At 43.3% G+C, this 14,711-nt stretch overlaps 1 protein-coding gene across 1 annotated transcript in view; it reads left to right on the plus strand.

Moving 5' to 3' along the window:
• Positions 1 to 8,024: 8,024 nt before the first annotated feature.
• Positions 8,025 to 14,711, plus strand: part of si:ch73-60h1.1 (calcium/calmodulin-dependent protein kinase type IV) — a 107,521-nt gene continuing 100,834 nt past the window's right edge. The window contains exon 1 of the mRNA XM_039764632.1: positions 8,025 to 8,365. Within this exon, the coding sequence (XP_039620566.1) occupies positions 8,247 to 8,365 (119 nt within the window). The 5' untranslated portion in view covers positions 8,025 to 8,246. The remainder of the gene's footprint in view (positions 8,366 to 14,711) is intronic.

Below are 14,711 nucleotides of genomic sequence, written 5' to 3' on the forward strand. Positions count from 1 at the left end.
ACAGTAATCCCTCGCTATACCGCGCTTCGACTTTCGCGGCTTCACTCTATCGCGGATTTTATATGTAAGCATAACTAAATATATAACGCGGATTTTTTGCTGCTTCGCGGGTTCTGCGGACAATATGTCTTTTTACTTCCTGTACATGCTTCCTCAGTTGGTTTACCCAGCTGATTTCATACAAGGGACGCTATTGGCGGATGACTGAGAAGCTAACCAATCAGAACACGCAGTTAAGTTCCTGTGTGCTGAATGCGGTGTTAACCAGGAAGTCTCGTTTCGCTCATTCAACATCAACGTGTTTCGCTGTGTAAAGAGTTCACTTTTGTGCTCTTTTGTGTTTATCTTTGTGCGTAGTCAAGCCCTTCATTGTGGCTCCAAAACGATCTGCTCCTGTTACTGCTTCAGGGGCCGTGCCCAAGCGCCAATGGAAGATGTTAATAATTGCCGAAAAGGTAAACGTTTTGGATATGTTGAAGGAAGGGAAAAGCTACACCGCTGTAGGATGCCTTTACAGCATCAATGAGGCTACAATTCTTTTTATTTTAAAAGTAGGAAAGGAATATATGATCTATGGCCGCAGTGTCCTTTTAACCAGGGTGCAAAGAGAGTTGTAAGTGGATGTAATAAGGCAGTAGTCTGGATGGAATCTGCTTTAGGGATTTGGATTGAAGAAGAACAATGGCGGTGCTACACAATCGCCTGAAGAGGCTTCTATAGAAGGCCTGTAACGCTCTCCTTTGTTGTGCAGTAAAATAAAACTCATCGTTATCCGACAAGTCATCGTGTCATTGTTGGTGAGTAACCATAATTTATTTTCTACTTACAGTACTTAGTACATGTACATACGTTTAGTGTCACTGTACACACATTTACTGTATACAATTTTCCTTGCATTGTACGTATTTATTGCTGGTGGCCTGTCTATTGTAATGGCTGTAACATGTGTGATATCGGAGACACTCGATATCTTTAAAATAATATTTAGGTTTTACTGTATATAAACAGTGTGTTTACATACATAATTTCAATGAATCTTACCTAATATCTAAGAGAATACAAAGGGTTTATGCTGTATAACTGTGCGGGGAATATTGATAAACAGTGTGGGAGAGTTTATAAGGGCTTAAAATATAGAAAAATAACCATAGAAACATATGGTTTCTACTTCGCGGATTTTCACCTATCGTGGGGGGGTCTGGAAAGCAGGATTACTGTACTGGTGGGCTGATATTTAAGAATAAGGGGGATGTGCAGGACTGCAGTAACTACAGGGGGATAAAACTGGTGAGCCACAGCATGAAGTTATGGGAAAGAGTAGTGGAAGCTCAGATAAGAAGTGAGGTGATGATTAGTGAGCAGCAGGATGGTTTTAATGTTAAGAAAGAGCACCACAGATGTGATGTTTGCTCTGAGGATGTTGATGGAGAAGTAGAGAGAAGAACAGAAGGAGTTGCATTGTGTCTTTATGGACCTGGAGAAAGCAAATGACAGGGTGAGTGAGAGGAGCTGTGGTATTGTATGAGGAAGTCGGGAGTGGCAGAGAAGTACGTAAGAGTGGTACAGGGTATGTACGAGGGGAGTGTGACCGTGGTGAGGTTTGCGGTAGGAGCGACGAAGGTGGGATTACATCAGAGATTGGCTCTGAGGCCTTTCTTATTTGCAATGGTGATGGACAGGTTGACAGATGAGATTAGACAGGAGTCCCTGTGGACTATAATGTTTGCTGATGAAATTGTGATCTGTAGTGAGAGTAGGGAGCAAGTTGAGGAGACCCTGGAGATGTGGAGATATGAGAGGAGCGGAATGAAGGTCAGTAGGACCACCAAGACAGAATACATGTGTGTGAATGAGAGGAAGGTCAGTGGAGTGGTGAGGATGAGGAGAGGAGAGTTGGCGAAGGTGGGTGAGTTTAAATACTTGGGATCAACAGTATGGAGTAATGGGAAGAGAGGTGAAGAAGAGAGTGCAGGCAGGGTGGAGTGGGTGGAGAAGAGTGTCAGGAGTGATTTGTGACAGACGAGTATCAGCAAGAGTGACAGGGAAGGTCTACAGAACGGTAGTGAGATCAGAAATGATATGGGCTGGAGACGGTGACACTGACCAGAAAGCAGAAGACAGAGCTGGAGGTGGCAGAGATTTGCAAGATCTGCATTGGGTGTGATGACGATGGATAGGATTAGAAATGAGGACATTAAAGGGTCAGCTCAAGTTGTACAGTTTGGAGACAAAGTCAGAGAGACGAGATTGTGTTGGTTTGGACTTGTGCTGAGGAGAGATGAGGGGTATATTGGGAGAAGGGTGCTAAGGATAGAGCTGCCAGGGAAGAGGAAAAGAGGAAGGCCTAAGAGAAGGTTTATGGAGGTGGTGTGAGAGGACATACAGGTGACAAGTGTGACAGAACAAGATACAGAAGACAGAACGATAGCGGAACCCCTAACGGGAGTAGCCAAAAGAAAAAGAGAGAAAGACTTGGCTATATGATGATTGTATCATGTGCATCATTATCTTCATGATGATGATGATGATGATGATATGAATCAGAATGTTAAACTTGTCAAAACAGAGACATCCAGCTGGTTGACAGGACAAGGTTTCAAAACCTGCACCCTGAAGACACCAAGGACATTAACAAAAGTGATGATATTCAGCACACTGAGATGAAGGAGAAGATAGCAGAAGAATTCTATGGATGACAGCACCTGCTCTGATCTCAACTTGAAGAACAAGATCTCAGGGATCAATGGTATGTTGATTCCAGTCACTTTGTACAGCTTTGGAATTATTCATTGGAGGAGATCTGAAATTGAGAGGATGGACACCAAGACCAGGAGGCTTCTGTTCTGCTCTTACATTGACTTCATCATTGAAAAGCAGATGTTGAGTGACTCTGTATCAAGAATCAAAATGGTGGCCATGGAATCTTTGAACTTATGTCTACATCATCAGAGATACATTCATCAATCTTTTGAGGACCCATTGAGGCCAACAGAGCAAAATACATCTTCATAGCAAGGATTTGCCAGTGCAGCTCATCAACAAATCTGTAACAATATTGAGACTCAAGGCCATCACTGATACTGAGAAGTTCAAGTTTCTGAAAGACATAAAAAAGGCCACTGCATGGTCAGCACCTCCATAGTTTTAATGGGACCATTTGTGGACATACAGTAAGTGCAAGTGTGACTCCACAGCCTGGGCTCACTGGAAGAGAATGAAGGCCTACACATTGTAGCTCAGGACTGAGCACTCAACACAAGGCACCAGTAGCTGAAGATCCTGAAGCAGCTTGCTGGCAGTGAGTGCACAATGTGCCGCAAGGCTGAGGAGATGGTCAGCCATATTATCGCTGGCATCAGTGCTGGTCAAAGCCCATATGAAGTGTTTGGACTTTCACCCCCTTTAGTTGCCAACATGGCACCCCCTTGTGCTCGTAAAGATCTGGAGTGTGCTTTTCTTGAGCAGCCAAAATGGCACCCCTCAGTGTCCATAGCATAGACATAATGGAAAACTGGTGAGCACACTTCGCTTGAGTTACATGAATGGCATTCCTCGGTGTACACATCTCACTTTCAGTATTATAAGACCGAGTGGTGGAGTTATCCGACACTGTCCACAGCACGGACGTAACAGAAATGTGCCTTAACTGTCATAAAATGCGCCCCTCAGGTGCCAGGGACATAGCTGGCTGCCTACATTGTCTAATGGATTGGCTGCCTCTGGTTGGCTTCTACGAGGCAAAACAAGGTTGCCAGCTAACTGTACTGGTCAATGTGTGGTGCACTTGCTGGGCAAATTCCTTGAGAAATGGTACCAGCACATGTCAGAGGCTACTGTCAACTATGGAGACACTGACATCACATGGGACATGGCCATCCAAACCACTCCAGCTCTCCATACTGATAGAGGGAGCCGTGACAAGATGGAGAAGCAATGCCTGCTAATGGGTGTAGCAGATGACAACAACATCTTCCTGAAAGAAGCTGAAAAGCAACAAAAATATAAAGATCTGGAGATTGAGATCAGTAGGACGTGTGATACCAGTACTAGAGTTGTGCCTGTGGTGGTTGGGGCTGAAGGTGCCTTCAAGAGGGGATTAAAAATAAACCTGCAGGAGCTGCCAGGACGCCATACAGTCCAAGAAGTACAGGAGGTGGCACTGATGGGAACCACTCACGTGGTCTGTAAGGTGTTGGCTTAAATTCTAGTCGAAACATATAGACCATAGCAGACACTATCACATTGCTGTGATAAACAAATATACAGCAATAATAATAATAATAATAATAATAATGGGTGCCATAATCTTCAGCACTATTGTCTTGGAACTCTAGGAGACCAGAATGAAATCACAGCGTGGTCACTAAGTGTGGATTTTGGATTTTCTCTTTTTACCTGCATGGTTTGGTCCCCAGACATTCCAGTTTTCTTCCATACATCACAAAGACAGGCTCATTGGGCTAATGGGTGACCCTAAAGTGGATCAGTGCAAGCATGTGTGTTCATAATGGAGTGTGTGTGAGCCCTGTGATGGACTGGTATTCCAGATTGGGTGATGTCACTCCCACTTGGGTCATATTTAAATCTGTTGTGTGTAAAAAGAAAAGGTTTGGGTGTGACTCCTCATTTTGGGCTATTTTGTCCTGGAAGTGTTGTGCGATTTTTGTAAAGTCTAAACATGTCTTTTCTGCATTTCTATGCCCTGTGGTGGATTGCCGGCATTTTACACCCTGGCCCTCACCCCCAGGCCGCCAGGAGGAGCTCTCCCGACAGCATGATCATGCCCCGAGTTCCAGCAGGGCATCATGGACTATGTAGTGTTTGTACACAGCCCTGCTGGATACCTTGGGGGCCACCAGGCGTCGCTGTAAGGGGGCTCGTAGGCTCTTATGTGCCCTATGACCCGGGAGTGCATCACGGTCACTTGACAGGAAGAAACGACGTGCTCCCGGGTTGAAGAAAAGGACTATTTACCCTGACCCGGAAGGAATAAGGACTTGTGGACTGTTGGGCAGGAACACCTCCGGGTCAGGGAGTATAAAAGGACTGTGGGAGCTCCCAGACGGGGAGCTGAGCTGGGAGGCAGGGTGGCTAAGCGTCTGGGAGATTGGAGGATTTGGTTATTGGTTATTTGAGTATTGTTTGTTTATTGGGAATTGTGCAGAGGAGCGTGCTTTGTGCACATTATTATAATAATAAATAATAATTGGACTTTTATCTGGTGTCTGACGTGGTGTCTGAGGGTACAAGGGTGCGAGCAATACCCTTAATTTGTCACAGCCCGTTTAAACCATGAAACCATCTCTCTTTTTTTTTGTTCCAACCTAATGAGAGTGAAATGTCACACAAGCTCCTTCATTTAAAGAGTAAAACATGTCTATTTCACGAATAGTTGAAGTTTGCTCAGACATTGACCTGTCAATCACAGCTCAGCTACCCAATTAGAAAATTGGGCGTTGTAGGAGAGAATCAACCAGTGGGATGTCTGCAGTGCAGAAAGTACATTAGTGGTCGCTCAGCTACTGTTGGACCTCGCTTTGTAAACATGTAGGAAAAATATAAAGATATTATTATATTAAGGGCTCAACACTATCAACTGTCACACAGGGTTCAGAAGCCATTAAGAAGGCTAACAGAATGTCAGGTTATATAGCGCCTTGATGTGTGCAGTACAAGTCACAGGAGGTTCTGCTCAGGCTTTATAACACACTGGTGAGGCCTCATCTGGAGTCCTGGGTGCAGTTTGGGCCTCCAAGCTACAAAAAGAACATAACAGCACAAGAGAAGGTCCAGAGAAGAGCAACGAGGCTGATTACAGGGCTACAGGGGATGAGTTATGAGGAAAGATTAAAAGAGCTGAGCCTTTACAGGAGATGAAGAGGAGACCTGACTGAAGTGTTTAAAATTATGAATGGAATTAGTGCAGTGGATTGAGACGGTGACTTTAAAATGAGTTCATCAAGAATATGGGGACAGATGAAAACTTCTTAAGGGTATTTTTTGCACAAACATTAGGAATATTTTCTTAACACAGATAACTACAGGCAAATGGACTAAGTGACAAGTAGTGTGGAGGACTGGAGGACTTTAGGGACCATCAAACCTCGACTTGATGTTATTTTAAGTGAATAGAACTGACAGGCCTTGTTGGGCTGAATGGCCTGTTCTCCTCCACACTGTTCTAATACAGGAGTCCCCAACTCTAGTCCTGGAGGGCCCCAGTGGCTGCAGGTTTTCCTTCTAACCCTTTTCTTAATTTGTGACCTGTTTTTGCTGCTGATGAACTTTGGGCAAGGAGGAACAGGATGAGCACTGGCAGAGCCCTACAAAATGACCTCCAGCAGGCAGGCCATTGGTGTGAATGTCTCTGACGAAACAATCACAAATAGACTTCATGAGGGTGGCCTGAGGGCCCAACGTCCTCTAGTGGGCACCATGAAGCTCGATTGGCATTTACCATAGAATATCAGAATTGGCAGGTCCACCACTGGCTACCTGTGCTTTTCACCAGTGGTTCTCAACCTGTGGGGTGGGGCCCCTAGGGGGCACAAAGTAACAAAAAGGGGGGGTGCGAAGATGTGAAAAAGAGAAAACAAGAATCAAAAATATGAGAAAAACATCTGTTGAAACCAAAACAAAATTAACTTAAACTACATTCTGATACTAGAACAATAAATATAGAGTTAGATATATGTCAATAAAATTAAATAGGTACTGTATAATAAAATATGCATCTACATTTCAAAAAAATGTTAGGGGGGCCCGATTAAAACTGTTATGAAAACTTGGGTCATAAATACTTAAAGGTTGAGAAACGCTGCTTTTCACAGATGAGAGCAGGTTCACTCTGAGCACATGTGACAGACGTGAAAGGGTCTAGAGAATCCGTGGAGAACGTTATGCTACCTGTAACATCGTCCAGCCGTGTGGTGTGCTGGGCTGGTGACATCATTTCAAGAGAGGACCACCAAATACACAAACCAACTAAAAAGGAAGGCTCAGTTTTGAGACTCACTGTGGACCCCCTGAAGATAATAGAGAAAGAGACAATGAAAATAAAATTGAGTGCCATTATGAACAAGGCTGCACATCCTCTCTGTGACACACCAAAAATGAAGACTTCAACTGGGACTGTCGAGTCTTTGGTTTTCTTCCTTTTTATTTTCTTCCTTTTTAGTCATTCTGTCTACTATCTATCTGTTATATAGTGCCTTTCATATCTATCTATCTATCTATCTATCTATCTATCTATCTATCTATCTATCTATCTATCTATCTGTCATATAGTGCCTTTCATCGATCTATCTATCTATCTATCTATCTATCTATCTATCTATCTATCTATCTATCCTATAGTGTCTTTCATATATCTATCTATTATATAGTGCCTTTATTATCTATCTGTCTGCCTAAAATGAACTGAGCAGATTTTTAGCTTTGAATTCTCTGACATTGAAGTTTTAAAGTTTTAGATTTAAAATTAACATTTTTAAATCATTCAAATTCAATCTTTTATTTTTTCTACGAGAATTTTCACAAGCTATGTGAGGTCCCACTGGATTTCTCCGCGCGATAATAAAATGAGCTATTCCGGATTTGTCCGCTTGATGGCGAGCTTTAACGAGCAGCTGTAGCCGTTCCACGGGAGTCCCACCCTCTTATCGATGATCGATGAGCCTCTCACACAATAAGCAAACATCACATGCCCAGATCCTGCTCGCTATTGGGCGGCTCGGGCAGGAGGTGGTGGCTCTTTCTTTAAAGCTGCTCCGCGGTTCGTCCGCCTGTTCACTCAGCTGTAGGGCAGGCGGCGGCAGCTGCTGTTATACTGTACTCAGTTGGCGTGTAAGTTTTTAGACTTCCACCGTCCGTTTGATGGAGGAGTCGCCTTTTGTCGTTTAATGACACATTTGTTCAGCGGATACAAGCAGCGAAGCCTCCGTTTTCTTTCTAGACGAGATCAGGCAACAGCATCAGAGGAGACGAGAAGTTGTCATTGGAGAACTGCGGCGCCGTGTGCCAATGTGGCAGCCCCGCCACTGTAAAAAAAATCGGCCGTCCACACATCTGAAGTTTGTCCGCTTCCACTCTGCTTTGTTTAAACGAGGGGATTCCCGCCGGCTGTCGCTGATGCGGCGCTTCTCCGAGTCGCTGTAGTCGACGTGAGTGTCCCGTCGCGGAGCTGTCCCGTCTGTCTGGTGCTGAAGGACACGAGTTCTGCTGCGCTCCCCGCCGCTCTTCTTCAAATGCCAGCCAGCACGCCCACCCCGCATTCTGGGACCGGAGCCGTGGACTACTGGGTGGACGGCTCACGCAGGGATGCGCCGCTTGAAGACTTCTTCACAATGGGCCCAGAATTGGGGAGGTAAGCGGAGCGATGGGGGAAGATGGGGTGGCGATGGTGTCCTACGGAGTTTTGGAAGGTGATGTCAGCCACTGCATTTTGAGATCATTCTAAATGATCTCCTTGGGCTTTTTTGTACGGTGGTTTCAGAAAGTATGCAGGCGCGCTCACTTTTTTAGACATTTTGTTTGGTCACAACCTTGAGCTCAAATCATTTGTGGTGAATGGCTGGGGCTGTTACCTGGCTGGGATGTCCTGATTATGGAAGGACCCGGGGAGAGAGTATTTTCAAGACCATTTAAGTCCCCCGGAACCGACAGAGTTGGGTAGTGAGCAGAAAAGCTTAATCCTTTTGGGACCCATGACCACTGCCAGGGGGCACATGGAAGTTTTCAAGGCCCTGTTTAGTAGCACTTCCGGTCAGAAGAAGCTCACTGGGCACTTGGGACCCTTCCGGGTGCCCTATATAAAGGTGCCAGTTGCCAGGAGTCTTTGTGTCCAACAGGGGGCGCTAGCTCCCTGGGAATGAGGCCTTTCATAATTGCGGCATGTTACGTAACCCGAATATAATATAAAAGAGAAATATCTCTCCCCAGTGATATGGCGGTAAGAAATCACACAAGAGAAATAACTTTATTTAACGTCAGCTTACACTGCATAACAGACGAATGAAGCCAATGACAAAACCTGGTCCGGGAGTGGGGGTCCGAGGCATAGAGTCTGTCGGTGTCGCCGGAGTTGTGGAAGGCATTTTCAGGAACAGATGATGGCATCTCAAATCCGTTCATTGGCTTCAAAGATGTGCCGGGCAATGTTCCAAGACTTTATACGTTTTCTTCACTTGCAGGGCCCCCTTTACACGAACATACACTTCCAAATAAGGCCACGGTGCTTAAATGAGGATACAATTCCATGCTGACATAGCAGATAGAAGCAGCACACCGTTACAGCATCTCAACTGCTCACTTTCCAGTTGTTACAGTCTCTCTTATGTCATTCTGCTTACCTTGAAGTTCTCTCTGGTGAACCCCTGTGCTTAATCTGGCTGTGTGTCAGCTGTGCATGTGAGCAGAAGAAAAAAGATTTATAAGATACTAGCCGTCCCAAGCATCTCCACCCGCGTAGAAGTGAAACAGGACAGTGACAAGGACTCATGAGGCCCCGCCTCCCTCCCTACACCTGAGACCCCGCCTCCCTCCCTACTCCTGAGGTCCCGCCCCCCTCCTTGATCTGGGAGGAGATCCCCCAGGACACCATCTGACATCTCATTAGGCCATTGTCAGGCATGGCTCGGGGCATACAAAGTACTGAGTACGATTTGGAATTCAATTTCGACCAAATGGATTCACCTGCCTGCCTCCTGCTTCATTTGTTCCCTTTGATTTTCTGGGTGTCTTTGAATTCAGCCCTCTGTTGGTTGATCATTTTCCTTTCCATCCTTTCATTCCAAACACAACGCCATGTCACTCCATAGCAGTAGAAGGGGCCAGCAGAATTCTCCATCCATCCATTATCCAACCCGCTATGTCCTGACTACAGGGTCACGGGGTTCTGCTGGATCCAATCCCAACCTAACACAGGGGTGCAAGGCAGGAAACAAAACCCCGGGCAGGGCGCCAGCCCACCGCAGGGCACACACACCAAGCACACACTAGGGACAATTTAGAAGCCAGCAGGATTTTGTTCAGTTTATACATGGAGATATTTGCACAGAGCACAGTGACATATTAAACTTAGGCTTACAATCGGCGGGCCCAGTCGGGAGGAAGAGGACAAAGCCTGTGTGGAGGACTGAAGGGACTGTGCTGGTGATTTGTGCTCTGTGTAAATAAATGGGGTGCTGTGTGCTGACTGTCTGTGTCGGGGATACGGTGGCTGTCCACGCCCTTCGGCTTCACAAATTGGAATTTATTTTTCCTCTCATTAAGCAAGGATCAATGTCAATGTGAAGACAGGATTGTAGAAATATTTACATATTTATTCAAGATAAATAAACGGATGTATCCCATTGACACAAGTATTCAAATTCTTAGCTTTCGCTCAGATGCATCCCACCCTGTTGATCTTCACTGAGATGTTCCCACATCCTGTTTGGAGTCCACCAGTGGTCAATTCAGTCATATGGACTGATTAGGAAAAGCTCACACCTGTCCATGGAAAGTCCACAGCAGTGACGTGCAGTGAGGTTCATGGCTGGTGACTCCTTCATAGTGAGATTTACAAATATTTGAATTGAAATGAATAGCTGATTCACTAATCAATTGGTATCAATCAATCAATCAATCAACATTTATTTATATAGCACATATTCATACAAGAAAATGTAGCTCAAAGTGCTTTACAAAATGAATAGAAAAATAGAAGACACAATAAAAGATAAACATAAGTCAACATTAATTAACATAGAATAAGAGTAAGGTCCGATGGCCAGGGTGGACAGAAAAACAAAAAACTCCAAAGCTGGAGAAAAAATAAAATCTGTAGGGTTCCAGACCAGAGACCGCCCAGTCCCCTCTGGGCAATCTACCTAACATAAATCAAACAGTCCTCTTTGTATTTAGGGTTTTCATGGAAGGACCTGATGATGATGGTCACGTAGACTTCTGGCTTTCAGTCCATCAATGTTGGTGCATCATGATGCTTTGAGTAGGTGGAGGTGGCAGGCCGCCACCACAAAGAAACCGGAAAAAGAAACAGAAAAGAGAGTAGGGGTCAGTACGGATTTTAGAGCCACTGTGAATAGTTATTATGAAGAATTGAACATACAGAGTATCAGGATTAAGTTAAAGTGAAGTTATAAAAGGCCATGTTAAAGTAATGTGTTTTCAGCAGTGTTTTAAAGTGCTCTACTGTATTTGCCTGGCGAATTCCTATTGGCAGGCTATTCCAGATTTTAGGTGCATAACAGCAGAAGGCCGCCTCACCACTTCTTTTAAGTTTAGCTTTTGGAATTATAAGGAGACACTCATTTGAAGATCTAAGGTTACGATTTGGAATATAACGTGTCAGGCATTCCGATATATAAGATGGGCGAGATTATTTAAGGCTTTATAAACCATAAGCAGTATTTTAAAGTCAATCCTGAATGACACAGGCAACCAGTGTAGTGACATCAAAACTGGAGAAATGTGTTCGGATTTTCTTTTCCCAGTTAGGATTCTAGCAGCTGCATTCTGCACTCGTTGCAAATGATTTATGTCTTTTTGGGTAGTCCTGAGAGGAGTGCGTTACAGTAATCTAGTCTACTGAAAACAAAAGCGTGAATTAATTTCTCAGCATCTTTCAATGATATAAGAGGTCTAACTTTAGCTATGTTTCTTAAGTGAAAAATGCTGTCCTAGTGGTCTGATGAATATGCGATTTAAAATTCAGATTACAGTCAACGGTTACCCCTAAATTTTTTACTTCCGTCTTAACTTTTAATCCTAGTGCATTAAGTTTATTTCTGATAACCTCATTGAATCCATTATTGCCAATTACTAAAATTTCAGTTTTCTCTTTATTTAGTTTGAGAAAATTACTATTCATCCATTCAGAAATACCAGTAAGACATTGTGTTAGTGAATCGAGAGTCGGAGTCATCAGGTGCTATTGATACGTACAGCTGTGTGTCATCAGCATAGCTGTGGTAGCTCACGTTGTAACCTGAGATAATCTGACCTAACGGAAGCATGTAGATTGAGAATAACAGCGGACCCAGGATAGAGCCTTGTGGAACACCATATCGGATATCATGTGTCTTTGAGATTTGATTACCACAACTCACAAAGAATTTTCTCCCTGCCAGGTAGGATTCAAACCAATTTAAGACACTGCCAGAGAGGCCCACCCATTGACTAAGGCGATTTCTAAGAATATTGTGATCAATGGTGTCAAATGCAGCACTCAGATCTAAGAGGATGAGAACAGATAAATGGCCTCTGTCTGCATTTACCCGCAAGTCATTTACTACTTTAACAAGTGCAGTTTCTGTGCTGTGATTTGTTCTGAAGCCTGACTGAAAAGTATCAAGAATAGCATGTTTATTGAGGTGGTCATTTAACTGCATAATGACTGCCTTCTCTAGAATTTTACTTAAGAAGGGCAGGTTAGAAATGGGTCTAAAATTTTCAAAGGCAGAGGGGTCAAGATTATGTTTCTTAAGAAGGGGTTTAACTACAGCAGTCTTAAGACAGTCTGGAAAGACCCCGTATCTAATGACAATTTACTATGTCCAGAATATTGTCAATTAGCACGCCTGATATTTCTTTGAAAAACCTGGTTGGTATTGGGTCAAGGACGCAGGTGGAGGGTTTCAGTTGAGAGATTATACTATGTAATTCAGGTAAATCTATCCTGGTGAAAGCATTTAATTTGTTTATAATGGAGTACCGGGCTTTGGAGGTTCTGCAGTGTTGGGGAGATATACTATGTTATCTCTAATATCATTAATTTTTTGATTGAAAAATACAGCAATGTTCTCACAGGTTTCACTGGAAGTATTCTGGGGGCATTCCTTTGTGTTACCTGGGTTTAACAGACGATCAATTGTTGAAAATAAGACTCTGGGATTACTAGCATTGTTATTTATAATATTAGAGAAATAGCAGCCTCTCAAGACGGACAGTGTTATTGTATTCTGTTATTTTAACTTCAATATCTCATAATGGATAGTTAGTTTAGTTTTCCTCCATTTACGCTCAGCTCTACGACATGTTCTTTTAAATCAGACACTCTTTGGGTCTTCCATGGAATAACAGTACTAGAGGATTTTTAACTGTCTTTTCAGGTGCAACTATGTCAACAGCAGTTCTTACTTTAGAATTAAAGTTTTCCACTTTACTATTTACATTATCCTCGCTATTATAGCTGGCATTATAAACGGACTGATTGCTTAGAATAGTTGTAAGTTTTAAAGCTGCTGATGAGTCAAAGAAGCGTTTTTTAACAAAATGCTTCTCATGAGCGTTTTCTATCTTTATTTCTATATTAAATAGTAGAAGGAAATGGTCTGATAGACCGATATCAGTGACCTGCTTTATATCAACTTTAAGTCCTTTAGTAATCACTAAGTCTAACGTATGACCTGCTTTATGTGTAGGCTGATTTACGAGCTGCCTCAAATCAAAAGAGTCCAGGAGGTTCATGAATTCCTTTACCTTTTGGTCACACTGATTGTCGACATGAAAGTTAAAGTCGCCGACTATTAAGAGTGTCACAGTTTGTAACTAAAATTGACATTAAGTCAGAGAATTCCTCAAGGAAAGACGCGTTATATTTAGGAGGTCTATACACGGATAATACGAGAACGTGAGAATCTCCATGAATAACAACGGCGAGATACTCAAAGGACTTAAATTTACCAAAACTAACATCTTTACATTTTAATCGTCTCGAGTAAATGTTTGCCAAACCGCCCCCCTTTTTCCCCTGGCGGTCAGCACGAGTAAAACTGTAATCCGGGCGCAGATTCGATTAAAACTGCCGCCCATTGAATTAAGCCATGTTTCATTTAGCGCAATAAAATCAATGTTTCTATCACTAATAAGATCGTTTATAAAAAATGTCTTGTTAGTTAAAGCTCTAACATTTAATAGTGCCATATTTAATGTTTCTGAAGGGCAGAGCTGAATTTTATGCGTGTTATTGGTAATCGGAACAAAAATTAAGTTATTTTTGTTAACGCCGCTCTGTGTGTACTTTTTATGTAATCTACAATCCGTTTTTATAGTCTTAATGCAGTGTTGATCTGAAGTAGTAATTTCAATTAAATTATTGGATTTTTTACGTGCATTAAGATTTGTTATTAGATTATTAATGTTGTGCACTTTAACGGAAGACTCTGCTAAGCCATTATGTCCTATCAAACCAGTAGCATTACGTAAGGGGTTAGCAGTAGAAGTAGACAGTCAAGATAGACGAATTACCTTAGCGATGTTTTCGGAGAGGACCCGGGCCAAATCTATTCGGATGCAGTCCATCCCGCTTGAAGAGCGGCCTTTCCCAAAAAAGATCCCAGTTGTCTATAAACCCGATGTCTTGATTCTCGCAGAAGCCTCTCAGCCAGTTGTTTAAACCCAGCAGACGACTGTAGTATTCATTCGATCGTCTGACGAGAGGTAGTGGACCCGAGATGAAGATTTTTGCGGATGGGGTCCTCTCCTTCGTGTCTTCAACTAGTGCTGCGAAGTCAGCCTTGAGAACCTCCGACTCTCGGTGCCTTATGTCGTTTACGCCGGCGTGTAGAATGATGGATCCAATTGCCCTCTTGTGCTTCTGGTAGAAGGTCGGCGCCCACCTCATCACATCTCAAACTCGAGCACCGGGAAAACAAGAAACAAAGGATTTTCGATTAGGGCACGTGATATTCAGGTTTCGTACAATCGAA

The sequence above is a fragment of the Polypterus senegalus genome, chromosome 10, assembly GCF_016835505.1.
Source record: "Polypterus senegalus isolate Bchr_013 chromosome 10, ASM1683550v1, whole genome shotgun sequence".
Lineage (NCBI taxonomy): Eukaryota > Metazoa > Chordata > Cladistia > Polypteriformes > Polypteridae > Polypterus > Polypterus senegalus.